Genomic DNA, 20499 nt, shown 5'->3' with positions numbered 1-20499 from the left:
CTTTTCCAAACAATCTGTCCTGTTTGTGTCTGAGCTAGATAATTTAATAACCTCTTCTGAATTTTCCTTCCCTGCCATTTCTTTCATATTTGTCCACTTCGTTGAATCCACCACTACAGATGTTAACCTGGTGCTTTGTTTCCCACCGGGCAAGTTTCACCGTTCCCTCTCCCCCCCCCCCCCCCCCCCCCCCCCCCGCTTAAAGCCCTGTTGACCAGCCTATTTACCCGTTTCGCTCGATTCTGGTCCCAACGGTACAGATCCCTCCTGTTCCAATACTGATGCCAGTGCCCCATGAAAAGGAACGCCTCTTTCCCGCACCACTCTTTTAGCCACGTTTCTATTTCCCTTATTCTTCTGTCCCTCTGCCAATCAGCACGTGGCTCGGGCAATAATCCGGAGATTATAACCCTTGAGGACCTGTTCTTTAATTTGGTTCCCAGCTCCTGATAATCTCTGAACAGGTCCTCTTTTCTAGTCTTGCCTATATTGTTTGTTCCGGCATGGACCACAACAACTGGATCCTCCCCCTCCTGCTCCAATATCCTTTAAAGCCGGTCAGAGATATCCCTTACCCTGGCACCGGGCAGGCAACACACCATGCGGGACTCCCTATCCCCCTAATTATAGAATCGCCTCCAACTACCACCTGTCCTTTTGCTCCCCGCTCTTGAATGGCCTCCCGTACCATGGTGCACTGGTCAGTTGGCTCATCCTCCCTGCAGCCCTTTTCCTCATCCACACAGGGAGCAATTACCTTGTACCTGTTGGACAAGGTCAAGGGCTGAGGCTCCTCTGTTCCTGGCTGCAGGATCCCTCTACCTGTCTCGCTTACAGTCACACCCTACTGTCCCTGGCCACTGACCAAATTTAAAGTACTTAATCTACCAGGTGTGACTGCTTCCTGAAACAAAGCGTCCAGGTACTTCTCCCCCTCCCGAATGTGCCACAGTGTTTGAAGCTCCGATTCCATCTCATCAAATCTGAGCCGAAGTTTCTCGAGCAACCAACGCTTGCTGCAGATGTGATCACTGCAGTTCGCAATGGGATCAGCCAGCTCCCACATCATACAGCTACAACACATCACTTGTCCAGCCATTTCTACTTAGTTAATTACTTTAACTCATTATAATAAATTATATAAATTAATAATCAAATTTGTTGATACTTTCCTTCCTCCAACAGCTTCCCTCTACTCTAGTTTGCCAAAAGAATTAAAAAAAACCTTACCTTACCGACCCTCCACACAGTTTTTCTTTTAGTTAGAGGTGGAGGATGGGTGGGAGACACTGTACGTGTAGTGTTTAGGGTTTAGACAATGGCTGAATATAATAGTTCACTTCCCAGCTCGCACTCTCGCCACTCCTGCCGCTTGAATCAAGTAGACCACCGACTCATGAGCAACATTTTATAAGCAAAAGCTTACCTTCCTGGCTGCCCCCTGGCTTGCACTGTCACCACTTCTACCGCTCGAATCATTTCCTCCAAATAAAAGGTGTTGGTATCTGCAAGGTCCTTAGTTATGCCTGTGGTTTTGTGGTATATGTTAAATATTCAATGTAGCAACCTTATTCCACCTCTCTTCCCCCAACTCTACTTCTGGTAAATCAATGACTTGTATCATTATAATCACCTGGAACTGGATAAAGATAATATATTCTGCTCCCAATTTGCATGCTCTGCCATTTGCCTTCCTTGACTCTCTGTCTGCTTTTCTGAGGATAGGCTGTGTACTGATATTTCTTATAAGTCCAGTGACTCTCACAGCTACCTCATCTACACTTCTTCATATCCTGTTTCCTGCAAGGACTCCATTTCATTCTCCTAGTTTTTCTGTCTCCCCCACATCTGTTCCAACGATGCTACTTTCCACGATTGCTGTTCTGACCTGAATTCCTTTTTGCTTAACTGAGGATTCTCCTCATTGTGGTTGACAGAGTCTTCAGTTGTATCTGACCTATTTTCCTTCTTCCAAGTAATGTGACAGGATTACCTTTGTTCTCACTTGCCACCCCCTAGTCTCTGCACCCTCTGCCATTTCCAACACCACCGGGATAATGCTGCAGCCAAACATACCCTCCCATCCCCTCCTCTGCAGCAAACCAAAAGGACAATTCATTCCATGGCACCTAGTCCACTTCTCAATCATCCGCATCACCCTGTTGCCTTTCTGTTACCTCCGTCCATGCATTCTGAAAGGGAGAGAATGGAACATGTGTTTCATTTTAGCATCTTACTGAAGAAACAGGATGATCCATTGAATATGGAGATTGGTAGGGGGGAAAATAAGTTTCTGGGATGGAGAGAAAATGAGAGAATTTGTGCAAGAAATGAGATTGGTGTAGTTGAGGGCCAAGTCAACAATTGTGAAATGGAATTCTAGTTTGAAGAAAAAGCAAAACCTGTCAGAACATTTGTGTATGGAAGGTGGTATCGTGAGAGCGATACAGACGCAGGGAAATCGGGGATATGCAATAAGGTCTTGCAGTGATCTGACAGGGTGGAAATGTAATTGAGGTACATTTGCGAGCCAGAGGACAGGTAGTTGAATTTTGCTTCCTAATCCACGTCTTCATTTTTTGATAGTGGTCAGTCTAGAAATAACTTGTAGCTTACAATGAATTCTTAAACAATTAATCCTAACTCAACTTTTGATTTGCTCGCTTGTATACTATTATCTCCGTTTTCTTGTTTTTTTTTCCTTCGTGAGCCATCATTTTGTTTTTGCTCCTTTCAGGAGAAAAGCTTTTGCCTTCTCTAATAACAAGGAGTTAATGTATAATACCTATTGTACATTTTTGCCTACTTTTAAATTCAGTAAGTCACCTTCTGTAGATAGTGGAGCCTTTCTGTCTTGTGATAGACTTTTCATTCCTTGCTTCAGTACATCTGTATAGTCTACTATTGGAAACTGCCTGGCTTCACTATTGGAAATTTTGGATAGCTCGTTCCATTTTTTTCAATATCTTGGATACTTTGGCAATCAACTAACATTATTGAAATTTCTTCTGAACTTATTTTGATCAGAAGTGGGTTGTGCACTATTTGAAAATGTGATATGTTCTTATAATGTAACTACAACAATTTATCTTCTTTGTTTTTTAGCCAATCAAACTTGGAGATCACCTGAATAGCATATTGCTGAATATGTGTGAAGATCTGATGTACACACGAGTGACAATAAGGACTATTCTAGATGCTTGCAGTGCTCATATTCGGAACAGTAACTGTGCACCAGCTTTCTCATACATTAAACAGCTGGTAAAACTTGTCTTGGGTAGTCTAACAACTGTAAGTACTAGGCTGTGGAGTGCAAATATTTTGTGTATGTATTATAATAATGTGGTCGTGGGATTTTAAGAATGGCAAAAATATGTTCCTGGAAATCCTAATTCTGCACCCTTGTAAATTCATGAAACAAGGTGAGAGATTGAAAAAGGCACAACCAAGGCACAAATGTTTGAGGAAGAAATGAATAGATATATTTCTCAGTGAAATGTATCAGTAACTGCTTGCATGTTGGGCTATAACATTTGCTAACTTCTTTTCTTGAGGCAGCAGTGATTTCCCTTTAAGATTGACTACTGGTTTAATAATGGGAGACGTGTGTGTTCTCTATATGTGTTGTTAGACTGAATTTTTAACTAATGTTTTGAATAATGCCTGGTATTTCCCCTTTTGTAGCTGAATCAGCTATCCTTAAATATAGTCAGCAAACCAGATCGTAACCAGGAAATTCGTGATCGACTGAGAGGCAAGGGCCTTCCAATAGGTGAGGTAACAAAAGCATTTAATAATAAAGCTAAATGTGAACATGCTGGCTTAATGAGTGAACTAACTGTTTAGAATCTCCTTGGAGTACAAGTAGGCCATTCAGCTTCTTGAGCTTACTCCACCGTTCAATAAAATCATGGCTGTTTTGATTACAACCATAATCCCACATACTCACCTAACCTTGATAATATTTTACCCCCTTGCTTAAAAAGAATCCATGTACATTTACCTTAAAAGTAGTAAAGGATCTTGTTTCGCCACCTTTTCAGAATGTTACGACACGAAGACAGACAGCCAAATCAAATGAGCCTCCCTCTCCCTGAATTTGCAACATAGTCAAATTAAAATATTCACTCAAAATTGACCAATGGTTCCTACCAGGCTTTGTGAATAACCAATACCAGACCCAAGATTTATAGCTTAAACTAAAACAAATGAACAATTTGTCATTAAAAGGACGGGTCACCAGACCCGAAACGTTAACTCTGTTTTCTCCTTCACAGATGCTGCCAGACCTGCTGAGCTTTTCCAGCAACTTTGTTTTTGTTGTTGTCATTAATACCATAGGTTTAACTGAACAAAGTTACACAACAAGTTCATTTAATTAATGTCCATGATTTGAACCCAATCTCCTCTGATTCTAGCCCTTACTGAAACAAAGACATACAGACAATCCTGAGATAGCAAGAACGGCTAGTGCTGGAGTCCGAGATAACACAGTGTGGAGCTGGAGAAACACAGTAGGCCAGGCAGCATCAGAGGAGCAGGAAAGTTGAGTTTTGGGTTGGGACCCTTCTTCAGAAATGGGGAGGGAGAAGGAAGCTCAGAAGTAAATAGAGAGAGGGGAGGGATGGGGCTAGGGAAGGTAGGTGGGATGGTGATAGGTGAGTGCAGGTAGGCAGTGGGTGGGGATTGGTCAGTGAGGTGGGGTGGCGGATAGGTGGGAGAGAAGATGGACAGGTTGTGTCAGGTTAAGGAGGTGGGGATGAGAGGGAAGGTTGGTCACAGGATGAGGCCGGGGGTGGGGAGATTTCGAAACTGGTAAAGTCCACGCTTAGGCCATCAGGCTTTAGGTTTCCAAGGTGGAATAGAAAGTGGTGCTCCTCCAGTTTGCAGGTGGCCTCGTTGTATCACTGGAGGAGACAATCCTGTATGTGTTTTGAATTCCACATTCCCATCTACCACCAATAGCCTTGATTCACTTAACATGAATCTATCCACCTCTGTCTTAAAAATATTCAATGACTTGATCAATGTAGGAAGGCAGGCACATTTCCAGTGCCCAGGACCTGCATTTGTGCAAGAGGTGTCTACAGCTACAGCTGCAGCTGCAGCTGCAGCTCCTGGAAGTCTGAGTCTTGGAGTTGGAGTGGCATCTGGGGAAATTGCGGAGTATTTGCGAGGCGGAGAATATCGTGCATTGCAGGTATAGAGAGGTGGTCACAGCAGACTCAGATTCCACAAGCAGGACGGGAATGGGTGACCACCAGGCAGAGCAGGAGAGCTAAGCACGCAGTGCAAGAATTTCCTGTGGTTAATCCCCTGCAAAGCAGATACACACTTTTGGATACGATTGAGGGGAATGGCCTCTCAGGGATAACAGCAGCAGCTAAATTCATGGCACCATGGTTGGCTCTGCTGCAGAGGGAGGGGGAAATAGGCATGGAAATTCTATAGTAAGGGTAATAGATAGGCATTTCTGTGGCCACAGGATGGTGTGTAGCCTCTCTGGTGCTAGGGTCTTGGCGTGGTTGCAGGACATTCTGGAGGGGGAGGGCGAACAGCCAGTGTTCGTGGTACGTGTTGGTGCTAATGACATAGGGTAATAAAAGGGGTGAGGTCCTAAAAGCAGAATATAGAGAGCTAGGAAGTAAGTTGAAATGTAGGACCTCAAAGGTAGTTATCTCAGGATTACTACCAGTGCCACAAGCTAGTCAGAGTAGAAATAACAGGATATATAGGATGAATACGTGACTGAAAAAATGGTGTGAGGAAGAAGGTTTCAGATTCATGGGGCATTGGGACTCGTTCTGGGAGAGGTGGGAACCTGCACAAGTCGGACGGGGGTTTAGTAGAAGAGATGGTATTTGGTAGTGTGGTTGGGGAGAGTTTAAACTAGTGTAGCAGAGGGATGAGTACTAGAGGAGTAGGACAGTAGATGCAGAAATTGAGAGAGGGATAGAAACCAAGGCAAACATGACAAATAACAAGAACAGTCAGGGAAATGCTGCTTGAAAAAAAACAGGGGAGGTAGTTTGAAGTGCATATGTTTCAATGTGAGAAGCATAATAGGCAGGTAGATGAAATTAGAGCTTTGGATATTGAGGAAAATTGTCAGACGGTACAGCAGGATATAGATCACTTGGAGGCATGGGCAGAAAAATGGCAGATTGGAGTTCAGTCGGGACAAATGTGAGGTGATGCATTTTGGAAGGTCAAGTGCAGGTGAGTGAGTCAAGTGAGTGGCAGAACCCTTGAGAGTATTGATATGGAGAGGGATCTGGATGTGCAGGTCCACAGATCACTGAAAGTAGCAGCACAGGTAGATAAAATGTAGAAAAGGCCTGTGGCATACTTGCCTTCACTGGAAGGTGCATTGAGTATAAGGATAGGCAAGTTATGTTGCAGCTTTATAGAACTTTAGTTAGGCCACACTTGGAATATTGTGTACAGTTCTGGTCACAACATTACCAGAAGGATGTGGATGCTTTGGAGGGGGTACAGAAAAGGTTTACCAGGATGTTGCCTGGCATGGGGGATTTAACTATGAAGAAGTGTTGGATAGACTGGGTTTGTTTTTACTGGAATGTAGGTGGTTGAGGGGCAACCTCATAGAAGTTTATAAGATTGTGAATGGCATGGATAGAATGGAAAGTATGAGGCTTTTTAGGGTGGAGGGGTCAATTAATAGGGTACACAGGTTCAGGTGCATAGTGGTGGTGGTTTGTGGGGGCGGTGCGAAGTTTAAAAGAGATGTGTAAGGCTCACACAGAAGGGTGGTGAGTGCCGGGAACGCACTGCCAGAGGAGGTGGTGGAAGCAGACACAATAGCAGCATTCAAGAAGCATCTGGACAAATGTGCGAACAAGAAGGGAAAAGAGGGATACGGATCTTGTAAGTGAAGACCGTATTCGTATGGAGGGGCAAAATGTGTCAGCGTAGGGTTGGAGGGCCGAAGGGCCTGTTCCTGTGCTGTGTTGTTCTTTGTTTGTGTCTCAGAAGGTGGAGAACAGCTAATTCTAAAGTTGTACAACCCTCGGAGAAAATAATTCTCCTCTCTTTCTCTTGAAAGGGCAACCCAAATTTAAAGCAGTGCTCTCAATTTCTGGACTGACCCTGGAAAACAAACATCCTTTCCATGTCCATCTTGTCAAGACTGTTTAAGATCTCTCATATTTCCAACAAGCCACCCCTCAGTCTTCTAAACTCCAGCACAAACAAGACCAGCCTGTCCAACCTATCCTCATAAGACGACCCACTCATTCCAGATATCATTATAGTAAACCTCCTCTGAACTGCCTCCAATGTGTTAGATCTTTCTTAAATAAGAGGACCATAAGTCATACAGTATTTGAAATATAGTGTCATTGACTCCCTATATGACTGCAGCATAGCATCCTACCTTTATATGTTCAGTTCCTCTCAAGACAGCATCCCATCAGCCAACTTGATTACATGCTGACTTGTACACTAACTTTTTATGACTCATGTACTCTAACTCATAAATCCCTCTGCACCTCAGAATTTTGCAGTTGTTCACCATTTAGATAAAACAGTGCTATTTTTGTTCCTCCTGCCAAAGTGAATAACATATTTTCCCATGTTATATTCCATCTGCTACATATTTTTGTCCACTCAATCGAGCCATAACTGTCTATGATTTCCTTGTGTCTTTTTCCCAACATATTTCTCTATCTTGGTGACACCAGCGAATCTAGCAACTCTGCCATTGTTTCCCTTAACATAAGTCATTGATGTAAATTGTAAAAGTTGACAACCCAACAGACCCCTGTGGGACTTCACTTGTCACATTCTGCCTATAAGACAAAGACAATTTATACATATTTTCTGTTATCTGCCAGCCAACCAGCTGATCTTCTATCAATACTAAAATATTAGCCCCTGTACCATGAGTTTTTATTTTGTGCAGTAACTTTTTGATGTGGCACCTTACCAAGTATCTTCTGGAAATCCAAGTATCGTACACCTTTAAGCTCATCTGTGTCCATGGCGCAGAACTCTTTGAAAGAGCTCCAGTAAATTGGTTAAACCTAATTTCTCCTTGTTTAAACAATAATTCCTGGTTCTAGTTTTTGCCAGAAGAGAGAAGATTCTCTCTACATCTGTCCTGTTTAACAAAATGAACCACCCACGGTCTTTTTTTTAATCTTTCTGTTGAATACTGTTGGTTTGAAATAAAAGTCTATTTATTTTTAAGAGTGTGTAATTGTGAATTCACATGTGTATTGGCCTTACATCAGCAAGTGATGTAATCCCACTTGGTGAAGCATTGTCTCAATTTCTCAAGAAATCTGCTTTCATTATTAGTAATTCAAATTAAAATGAAACTAATTTACAAAGCTCTGCATTAGAAGTAAAGGTAGAAAATGTGAAAAAACTAGAATGTCCTAACATTTGATAAAACATTTCTTTCCATTTACAGTATATTTAATTCCATTCACAAGTGAAATGTACTGCAAACTGTATTGTTGCTTGACATTTTCTCATTCAATTATATCACTTTAAGAAGAAAAACAGGAAGTGATTCACAAATCTGAGCATTAGGCAATGGTGTTAAGTATTATCTGTTAAAAGAATGAGTAAACTCACTCAGATAATGCATTAACTATATAAGAACAAAATACTAGAAATGATAGAAAATGGAAATAAAATAATAAATGCTGGAAAGACTGCAGCTTTTATGGTACAACAGCCAAATGCAGTGGTAATGAGTAACGAAACAAAAGATATGTTAGGGTGAGATGTGAATGGTAGAATGGCAGCCATCTGAATGCAAAGTGAAGGGAAATGTGAGAATAACATGAATCAGTTCAAAGCAAAAGTTAATAATGAAACAAGGTTGGAGTGGAGATGATGATCTAAACTGTTGAATTCTATGTTGAGTTCAAAAGTCAAAAGATGAGATGCTGTTCCTCAAACTTGTATTGAACTTTTTGTTGATCCACTAAAACTTAGTCTCACTCTTGACCTTCAGCTCTAAGGTGGAGAACTGAAATAACCTGAAAATTGAGAGTCTGTTTTTGGTCTCCTCATTGTAGAGGAAGACCACATGCTCAACACCAAATACGGTATACTCAGTTAAAAGAAGTACAATTGAATTGCTGGCTTAAAAAAAGGGAGTGAATTGGTCCTCTCTAATAAGTACATAAGACACAAACAAGGCAAGGTCGCAGGGGGTTCAGTTTGTAGAAATGTAAGAAAATGATAAACTGGTATAATACAGTCAGTTTCTGAAGTTATGGAATTCAATGTTGAGACCTCAAAGCTGTAAAGTGCCGAAGCAGAAAATGAAGTGTTGCTCCTTGAGCTTGTGTTGTGTTCCAGTAGAACTTTGCAGGAAGTCAAGGACAGAAATGTTAGCATGAGATCCAAGTGCCTTATTGGAATGGCAAGCAGCTGGGAGCTGTTACAAAAGTAATTGTGAGGGAGGGGTCTGCATAGCGCTAAAACAAAGACAATTCCACATAGTATCAGCCACCAAAAAGCAGACATAGATGGGAGGAAGAAGCCTTGGAGGGGGTCTAAAGAAGGTTTGCAAGACTGGGAATGAAGGACTTTTCTTAACAAGAGTAGTTGAGGACTCTGCGTCTATACTCAGTGGAGGTGAGGATGGCTAAGTCATTGAGTGTCTTTAATACAGAGATAGATAAGTTCTTGATTAGTAAGGGGATCAAGGGTTATGGGGAGAATGCAGGACAATGGGATTGAGAAACATTTCAGCAATGATCAAACGGTGGAGCTGTCCTGATGGGCCAAAAGGCTAATTCTGTTCCTATAACTTCTGGTGTTATGGATCCATGTGTGTACCAAAGCAACACCTTTTTTATTTGGAGGGAGCAAATGGATTTGAATAAACGTTGTTCAGTGTTAGAACAAGTTTAGTCAATTGTAGGAAGGTGGTGGTGGATGGGAACCGAACAGTTCTTACTTGAAGAAAGAAATATAACTCTCAGACAATTTTGATGGAGGTGTAGACAGCCTGATGTCTGTACTGATTAGGAGATCGGTTAGAGTTAGGAAACTAGAAACTGTTGACATTAAGTGTGGTGTTGGAAGAATCATGGATATAGAGAGGAGGAAACAGGACTGGAGAACGAAACAGAAGTCAAGATGGAAAGAATTCAGTTCAGGGGCCATGATAAAGCTGAAACAAGGGCACAAACACATGAGAGGGCACATGGACACAACCTTTGGCGCTGAACAATGCCCAGTCCACCTCAGATTTCCCTCTGAGGGGAAGGTATCTCAAAAATTTGAACAGACAAAGCTAGCTGTCTCACTCTGCCACGTTGCACTAAACACACAAGTGTCTTTCTCCACTAACAGGCTGTTGCTGTCGAACCAAAAAGATATTTTGCCTGCTACACGAATGAGTAATGCGATATGAGTTTGGATTTCGGTATGATATCAGGCCCCTAGCCCTGATGGACCATGTCAAACAAGATCTGTTAACCATTTGCAGCACGCAGCATACTGATCTTGTGCAGCCTGCCTGTGCTTGCAACCCTCGAAGCACCATGTCCAATAACATGTGATTTTGCCATTGGATGACATTTATTAAATAATCTAGACTTTGCTAAGATTAAACTGGAAATAAATGTAAGTTTGCCAGTCAAGCTCACTGAGAAATGTATTTGAAAATGCCAGCAGCTAGATATTAATACACAGGACCCTGTTTTATGCCAGGCAAAAACAAAATTATACATGACTTGTACCTTTTTCATTGGGAAACGGTCAGGGAGACTGCCAATATTTGCTGCATTTCCATAGCAGCACCTTGAATTAGAGATTACCTGGCTGGTCTGAGAATTAAGATTGACAATGACCTATTTCTGCTGTAACCCCATGCCAGTAATAGTCCAAACTAATAAGCACCTTTATCTTGTGCTGTATAAATTGATGTTCCTTTTGCAAGTCTGATTTCTTGCATCCTAGGTCGGATGAGTGCAAGACAAATAGTTGTCTTTACCATTTATAACCTGTCTTCAAAAATGAATATGAACTTAGATGTACACTACGGAAGCCTGTAAGGTGTATAATGTACTACGTTTTGTTTTCAAGTCTAATGGGAGACATTGGCATAGTGGTAATGCCACTGGACTAGTACTCCAGAGGCCAAGGTTAGTGCTCTGAGTCATGTGTTGGTGAATGTGAATTCTGAATTAAAAGCGAGTCTCAGTAATGCAGTCCATTAACAATCCTTGATTGTTGTAAAAATCCGTCAAAATTCATATTGCCATCCTTATGCAGTTCAACCTACATGTGATTCCAGAACCATAATGATGTAGTTTACTCTTGACTCACAATGGCCTCACAATACTGCTCAATTCAAAGGTAATATATGATGGACAACAAATGCTAGCCTTGCCAGCAACACCTAACACCCATCCCTTTTGTGCAACATTTTACTTAATATAATTCCTCATCATTATAGAACCCCACAGTGTGGAAACAGGCCATTCAGCCCATACCGACCCTCTGAAGAGCATCCCATCCCCCTAAACTGCATTTCCCATAGCTAATGCACCTAACCTACACATCCCTGAACACTATGGATAATTCAGCATAGCCAATCCACCTAACTTGCACATCTTTGGACTGTGGGAAGAAACTGGAGCACCTGGCAGAAACCCATGCAGACACGAGGAGAACGTGCAAACTCTACACGGACCGTTGACCGAGGCCAGAATTGAACCGGGGTCCCTGGCGCTGTAAGGCAGCAGTGCTTATCACTGAGCCACCGTGCTGCCCTAAGTCACCATATAGTTAAAGTGTCATCAGACAAGATTTTAACTGGTCAAATAGAGTTGTTTGTAAAACATTATGAATGATCTTTAGAAATGCTGCTCTTCATTGTATGGGATTTTGACTTTTCTGTTTCTCTGTTATCTGTCATTGGATTTATGTACTGTATCTGCATGATAATCAATTCTATCATTATTATTATGATATCAATATCTTGGTGATTAGGTCATCCTAAAAACACATTTTTAAATAAATACAGCTGTGGAAAAAGTTATACTGTAGAGGAATCTTTCTGAAGACGGGCAAAACGAAAGCCTAGGTCAATGCAGGATAGAACTTTTTACCAAAATGGAGAGTGAGGTAGTTGATTTGGAGACTAGGGTGCTGAATCTTAATAAAGGAAACTATGAAGGTATGACGTGTGAGTTGTCCTTGATAGACTGGGGAAAGTTACGTAAAGGGATGACAGTGGATATGCAATGACAAACATTCAAGGAATGCATGGGGGAATTGCAACAACTGTTTATTACTGTCCAGCACAAAATGAAATGGGCAAGAGGGCCAATCCATAGCTTACAAAAGAAATTAGAGATGGTATCCGATCCAAGAAATAAGCATACAGATTGGCCAAGAAAAATAATTCTGAGGATTGGGAGCAGTTTAGAATTCAGGAAAGAAGGGCCAAGGGATTGATTAAGAAGGGGAAAATAGAGTACGGAAGTAAGCTTGCAGGGAACAAAGACTGACACTAAGAGTTTCTATAGGTACGTGAAGAGAAAGAGATTGATGAAGACAAATGTAGGCCCCCTACGAACAGAAATGGGGGAATGTGCAATAGGGGACAAAGAAATGGCTGAACAACTGAATTCATACTTTGTTTCTGTCTTCACAAATGAGTTCACAAATCCGATACCAGAAATATCGGAGAATGCAAGATTTAGTGAGAGGGAAGAATTGAGGGAGATCAATATTAGTAGAGAAATGGTGCTGGGAAACTTGATGGGATTGAAAGCGGATAAATCTCCAGGGCCTTATAATCTACATCCCAGAGTCCTTATGGATATGCTTCTAGAAATAATGGATGCATTGGTGGGCATCTTCCAGGATTCTGTAAACGCTGGAACAGTCCCTGCAGCTTAGAGGGTAGCTAATGTCACTCCAATATTCAAAAAGGGAGGTAGAGAGAAAAAGAATTATAGACCAGTAAGTACATTGGTAGTGGGGAAAATTCTTGAATCCATTATCAAGGACTTTATAGCGGAGCATTTAGAAAGCAGTGGCAGGATCAGAGAGTCAGCATGGATTTATGAAGGAGAAATCATGCTTGACAAATCTGTTGGAATTCTATGAAGGTGTAACTAGTAGAGTTGACAAGAGGGAGCCAGTTGATGTGGTATATTTGGATTTTCAGAAGGCGTTTGACAAAGTCCTGCATAAGAGATTATTGTGCAAGATTAAAGCACATGGGATTGGGGGAAGTGTATTGAGAAGGATAGAAAACTGGTTGGCAGAAAGGAAATAAAAAGTAGGAATTAATGGGTCCTTTTCAAATTGGCAGCCAGTAACTAATGGGGTGCCACAGGAATCGGTGCTGGACCCCAGCTAGTCACAATATATATTGATTTGGATGAGGGAACAAAATGTAACATTTCAAAGTTTGCAGATGATACCATGTTGAGTGGGAGGGTGAACTGTGACGAGGATGCAGAGATCCTTCAGCATGATCTCGACAGGTTGGGTGAGTTGGCAAATCAACGGCAGATGCAGTATAATAATTTGGATGAAGACAAATGTAGGCCCCCTACGAACAGAAATGGGGGAATGTGCAATAGGGGACAAAGAAATGGCTGAACAACTGAATTCATACTTTGTTTCTGTCTTCACAAATGAGTTCACAAATCCGATACCAGAAATATCGGAGAATGCAAGATTTAGTGAGAGGGAAGAATTGAGGGAGATCAATATTAGTAGAGAAATGGTGCTGGGAAACTTGATGGGATTGAAAGCGGATAAATCTCCAGGGCCTTATAATCTACATCCCAGAGTGAGGTTATTCACTTTGGGAGCAAAAACAAAAATGCAGATCACTACCTGAATGGCTGTAAATTGGCAGAGGGGAGTTTGCAGCAGGATCTGGGTGTCCTTGTGCACCAGTCGCTGAAGGTAAGCATGTAGGTGGTAAAGAAGGCAAATGGTATGTTGGCCTTCATTGCGAGAGGTTTTGAGTACAGGAACAGGGATGTGTTGTTGCAGTTGTACAGGGCTTTGGTGACGCCACACCTAGAATATTGTGTGCAGTTTTGGCCTCCTTTTCTGAAGAAGAATGCTCTTGCTCTCGAGGGAGTGTAGCGAAGGTTTACCAGGCTGATTCCGGGGATGGCGGGACTAATGTATGAGGAGAGCTTGACTCGGTTGGGATTGTTTTCGCTGGAGTTCAGATGAATGAGGTGGGATCTCCTAGAGACTTAGAAAATTCTAACAAGACTAGATAGGTAGATGCAGGGAGGATGTTCCTGATGATGGGTTTGTCCAGAACCAGGGGTCACAGACAGAGGATTTGGGGTAGACTATTTAGGATGGAGATGAGGAGACATTTCTTCACCCAAAGACTGATAAGCCTCTGGAATTCATTACCACAGGAAGTAGTTGATGCCAACACTTTGAATGTATTCAAGAGATGGCTAGATATAGCACTTGAGGCAAATGGGATCAAAGATTATGGGGAGAAAGCAGGATTAGGCTATTGAGTTGGATGGTCAGTCATGATCGCAATGAATGGTGGAGCAGGCTCGAAGGGCCGAATGGCTGCCTCCTGCTCTTATCTCCTATGTTCCTATGTGTAGGAATGGATGGAATGATGATTTTCTATAAGATTTTGAATGGGCCTTAAGCTTAAACTGTTGTATAAAGTTAGCATTGGTCAAAACAGTTATCTATCCTATTGAGTTGAACAGCTCAGGCATTTAGGAATGCTTGTAGGTTGAGCAATTGCTGACTGAGAGGTTTGCTGGTTTAGCTAAATTTATAAATGCATGTTCTGCCTTTCAAATGCATTCTGCAGGAAATGCAAAGAAAGCAACCTACATAAAATCCTACATACAATTGCAACTTACAGTTTCATGGTATAGTAAAGCAGCTACAAACATTGGATATGGTTTGAGACCTCATATCAAGTTACAGTATGCTACCTGAATTGAGTAAGTTGAAAGCTGAGCTTGTGGTAGATCATTCCCCGTGAGATAACATGGAAAAACTTTCTCAGGTTTTGGAAATATGCTGAATGAAAGTGGTCATCTCTTTGGTGTTCTTCTCCTAAACCAAGGGGAATAATAGATATGGGGAGATTGTGGGATTACATTGTGGACATTCTATATTGCCTGTGATGTAAATTTCAGTAGTTATTTGGGCAAAACGACCTGTGATAAATTTTCTTTATACCTTCTTATCTGTTCCTAAAAAATGGGAATGCAAATTTGTCATTTTAAATCTGATATTGATGATACTGCTTAGAAGTTGTACCAGTTTGAATTTCAATCCATGTAGCAATACTGCTAAAAAGATACATCACTAAATCCTAAAAACAGAAAAAATCCATATAAACAGCATCTGGCGTATAGACTTGGAGCATGAGACCTTTATTTCTGGGAAGGCTGAATTAAGGAGCATATGAGTTCACAAATAAGTACAATCTTCCTAAGTACTATTCTACTTTTTCTGATATAGTTTGAGAATTATACATTTGAAAAGTTTTCTACAGAATCCTGTATACAGTCACTTCTTGTGAGAAAATGTCAAGTTGATGAGCTACAGTCATGGAGAACAAGAAGAAATTGCAGTATTTATTACATATGGCCAGTAGTCATTGTTTTGAACTTTCCCTCTGCTCCTCAAGTCATTATGCATTGGTGATTAAGACAATTTATAGTACCAATGTTCAGATAAAATGGCAAATGACACCGGTAAAAATGTTTACTTAAGACTTCTAAAGTCAAAAATTGATTCTTTTTCATGTAAATTGCATCCTTGGAGTTTAATCATTCTCTATAAATTGCAATAATGTGATTCTTGTGATGCACTTGTTACAGTGAATTGTTTTAGATGGTTAAGAATAATTTATTTTAAAAAGATAAATGTATTGGGAGGCATTGCAGATTTAATACAGCCAGCCTGATTAATCTAATTTCAATTGTCTTTAGTCTGGATTTTAAGCAGTGCATCTTTGTCCAGTTAAAACCTAAAGAATGGAAACAACTTTGTAGAAGCGTACAGTATATTTCACATTCTGCTTGCAAAATTCAGGTTAATGTGCAGTTGGCAGCAGATGCCATAGCTGGCTGTTTGTTGCATTGACAGTTGACATTTCTTGAGATTTAGAGAGGTTGGCAAGTCTGTGAAACAGTAAAGTACAGGTGATCTGAGAAGTGTGTGAACAGGGTATACAACAGCATTTCTCCTCAGCTGATCAGATTAAAAAATGCGTATTGAGGCATGCACAGTCTAAAGTAGGAAGTGTAATAAAAATATATTTCATTAAATGTAGAATCATGTAAAGAAAGTGAATTAAAGAGAAGAAAAGAAACATCTCTGAGAAAGAACAGTTTTTAAAACCGTTCAGCAATAATTAAGATTAGAAGAAATGACTCAGCAGTATGAAAAGTATATTTTCAGTCCCAGAGAAATTGTTTTATAGTAATTAGGGCTTATCAAACTATTAAAAATTCCCTCGTGTTTGAGTGGGCAGGCCCTAACTAACTTCATCTGACGTTATTAGTGCATACCTACTTGTGGGTCCCAGAACTTCTCATCCTTCATCTGTTTGAATACTTATCTCTCAGTAAAATAACCAGTGTAAAGAAATACAGCAATTTGAACAGCAACTTCCAGACTTATGTGTTTAACTGCACCTAAACCGATGCCTTGAATTGTTTTCAGCTAACTGTTTAAGTTGAGAGCTAATCATTTGACTGTTATTCTTATCACAAATTCTGTTGCAAAGCTTGTTGTCATTTCATGATGACATTATGATTTTTGTCTCAAATGAAGTAGTGGAAATCTACGGCCTGAATCTTGAAGGATAAAGTGGATAATCGTTTTAGATTTTAAAAAAAAGTTGCTACTAATATCAAACATTTTCTATTGGTATATCAGATGTCTTGCATTCATGGATGCTTATCTCCATTAAGAAATCATGTTCAGCTATATGCTCATAAGCTAACATATAATTTATTTTGTTTTATTTTTCCAGAAAGAAATAAGAAAGAAACTCCTAAGGGAACAGAAAAGTACAAAGCACAATGCTGTGAACCGGCCTTACTTAATCGAGGACTTAGCAAGTCTATGGGATTTTTGGCGATTACCGATAAGAAATCAGATATGGAGTCTTACCACACAGCCTCTGGACAAGAAGATACAGTGGAAAGGTACAACAAGGCTCGATCCAGACCTAACTGTTTGGATAGGAAGCAGAATTCTGTTGACGATTCTAGTCATCGGAAGCTCTGGACCTCAGCAGTTGATTTGGATCTGTATGGTAGCAAAGTGATATCCTCTGGGGATAATACTCCTCAAAGAAACTTTTCTCCACTGGGAAAAGGCAGACCGATTAAGAGCATCACACAAGCCAGAGAACCAAAGTACAGAGACCTTGGGCAAGTGCCAACTACACTAGGTTTTCAGAGTCCTCCTCCAACATCACAACTTTCTACCTCATCAGCTCTTTCAGGGGCTTATGAAAGGATTAAAGAACGACAGAGGAAATTGCGAGTTCTGAGAGAAGCAATGGCTATGGATGGTAAGTACAATATTAAAACATATCGTCATCCTAAGACTTAAGATGGGTAGATATGGAGAGACTGTTTGTGATGGTGGAAGGAAAGTGTTTGCCCTTGATACAATGGATCTATTCAGATGTAGCAAGGCATGTACCATCATCTGCTAGATAAAGTTGTCTCTGTGCCTTGTAGCTTAGAAATACTTTCGTCAACTTTATGGACAAAATATGGAGCTGATAATGCAGCAACAGAAACAAGATATCTGGAGCTGTGTGAACAGGGCAACCAAAAGTATCTCTCAACCAATTTTATTTCATGATTACAAAACAAAGAATGTGTCTGAGAAGTAGGGTAAGTTAGAGTGATTTACATCAAATGAAAGACACAAAAAAAGATTAATTTAAGGAAAATAAAAGCATCAGAAAAGTAAGAAATGCATTTTTAATATCTCCATTAAAAATTGAAAACTTGACTATTGTAATGGCTAATTTTCACTGTCAGAGAGATTGATTAACAGTGACAATTGTCAAGTCACTAAATAGGTACTTGCTTTAGCAGCCGAAAATTGCATTTATGGGTTTAATTCACAACTACCATAAAATGGAGCAATTTATGACATTCTGTGCATGTCAATGATGAGGTAGATAGTGAAATATTGTTTTTGTTTGGTAGCCACCAATGAAACAATGTAACCAAGACAGCAACTTTTGGATACTTACCTTTCAGTGCTCATCTACTCCTCTCTGAGCCACTTATGCATAAATAATTGTGACTGTCATTATCTTTATATTTACTTTGATACAAATGTTTCACCGATTGTTTCTTTAACACAGTTCCAGATTGGAGAATTTCATAATATTTACTTCGTTTGTACCACGAGTTCCTGTTTGTCTCTTTTCAGTGTTCAGGTTTAAATTTTCTTCGATCATTCTTTTCTAATTTCTTCTATTGAGGGCATCTAATAATTGGAGACACTAGCACTCTAATTGAGATAGAACTTGCTAAGGAGGAAATCAGAAAATATGTCAGAGTATTGACTCATCACTGAGTATGTATCATCTTTATTCTATACCAGATTCTGTCTCCTACACCTTTGTGTTCATTGACCTATATTGGCGCTATGTCATCCAAGATTTCAGATTTGAAATACTGATTCTCATGTTAAAATCCTTTCATGTGCTCACCCTTCCCTGTAACATTGCCCAGTTGTACAACTCTTCAAACTCCATACATTGAGCTTTAACTTCTATGCATCTCCCTTTACTGTTGACCTGCCACTGGTGAGACTGTGCCTTCAGCGGGTTTAGGTCCTAAGATCTGGAATTCCTTTCCTAAATCTTCTTCCTTTGATACTTTTCCTGAAGGTCTTTGAGCAAGCTCGTAGAGACACTTCCTAATATCTCCTTCGGGGCTATGCATCGATTTTGATCTAATTTGGAGTTTCTGAAAACCTTGTAATGTTTCCCTAGAGGAATGATATTCTGTAAATGCATCATCTTGCTTTTAGGAAAGGTATTGCAAAGTATTTCTTCATTCTGATATCAAGAAAAGTTATTGGTGTCACAATTTATTTTTTAAAAAACCAAGTAGACGGTGTTTTCTTTTCATTCTTGGGAGGTGGAATTTTCTGGCAAGGATAGCAACTATTAACCATCTCCAGTGTGGAAGCAGTAGGGTTTCTGTAGAGGATGAGATGATCTGTAATGAAGGAAATTATTTGTATCTGAACTGTTTTAGTGGTATTTGTGAGACTTCATTTTGTCTCCGGATGTCCACTGTGCGTTTTTGGCAAAAATGACTGTCTTTGTCTAATGAAAATCAAAACATAACAGAAAGTGATCACTGCTCCAGTTTAGAAATAAAAAATGAATTCTCCATATAGGCAGAAGGTTAGTGAGCATCAGTGTAGGTAAACGGCAGGTTATATTGTTTTAGATGTGCCACTCATTTTCAAAACTTTAGTTCCTTTTCAGCTTTCTAACTCCAATACATGTTCATGACAGTATTCTGTGTGGTTTACAGTATAAGGTGCTTCTTTACAAAGATTGTTTCTGTAATGGAACTCCTATTCTGATGAGGTTTACCAGCATGAGATCCTTCTGTTTTCTAAGCTGCAACACCAAACATGTGATTTATAGACAAAACCAGCATAAAGTCCTAAAAACATTTCGATTTTAGTAGGCTACAGTCTTAAAGGAGAACTTAAGTTCCGTCACTAATGGTAGTCATCAATAGAGTTCATATTTGCTGTTTTAAGATATCTCCAAAAGTAGAAGTAAAATTAGTTTGCAGAACTCATTTGTGAAAGACTTAAGTCCATGGTAATCCTGCCCTAATGATGGGCAGGAGAGAGCCAAAGGGTAGATAGCTAACAAAATAGAGAATATGTCCCCTTAACTAATGGTAATGTCAGTGACTGAAGTGAGTCATTGTCATTAAATAATTCATACAGCTTCCCACAATGCAGGTAGAAACCCAATTTAAAGTTCACCTGTTTTTCAGGTTCTCCAGGATTGTAAAAGCAGGAAATCCATTTGATTCCCCAGTTGCATCCTCTCTGCTTCCCTAACAGCATGCTGAGTAACTGCAATCTGGAATGCATTGCTGCAGAGTGTGCTGGGAGTAATTGCAGTGGATGCATTCAGGAAAACTTGAATTGTTATCTGAATGTGCAGGTCTGGTAGCAAATTTACATTTATTGGAAACAAGATTAATGGAGTTAGGGATAGTAGGAACTGCAGATGCTGGAGAATCCGAGACAACAAGGTGCAGGGCTGGATGAACACAGCAGGCCAAGCAGCATCATAGGAGCAGAGAGGCTGACGTTTCGGGCCTAGACCCTTCATCAGAAAAGGGGGAGGGGAAGGGGGTTTTGAAATAAATAGGGAGAGAGTGGGAGGCGGATAGAAGAGGGATAGAGGAGAGGATAGGTGGAGAGGAAACAAACAGGTCGAAGAGGCGGGGATGG

At 40.4% G+C, this 20499-nt stretch overlaps 1 protein-coding gene across 1 annotated transcript in view; it reads left to right on the top strand.

Moving 5' to 3' along the window:
- Nucleotides 1-20499, top strand: part of ptpn13 (protein tyrosine phosphatase non-receptor type 13) — a 190343-nt gene that overhangs the window by 60462 nt on the left and 109382 nt on the right. Inside the window, exons 5-7 of the mRNA XM_048604393.1 lie at nucleotides 3106-3291; nucleotides 3685-3772; nucleotides 17006-17551. Of these exons, the coding sequence (XP_048460350.1) occupies nucleotides 3106-3291; nucleotides 3685-3772; nucleotides 17006-17551 (820 nt within the window). The remainder of the gene's footprint in view (nucleotides 1-3105; nucleotides 3292-3684; nucleotides 3773-17005; nucleotides 17552-20499) is intronic.

The sequence above is a fragment of the Rhincodon typus genome, chromosome 1 (genome assembly GCF_021869965.1).
Source record: "Rhincodon typus isolate 14 chromosome 1, sRhiTyp1.1, whole genome shotgun sequence".
NCBI lineage: Eukaryota > Metazoa > Chordata > Chondrichthyes > Orectolobiformes > Rhincodontidae > Rhincodon > Rhincodon typus.
The sequence above is the reverse complement of the archived record's forward strand: the minus strand, read 5'-3'. Positions and strand labels throughout refer to the sequence as shown.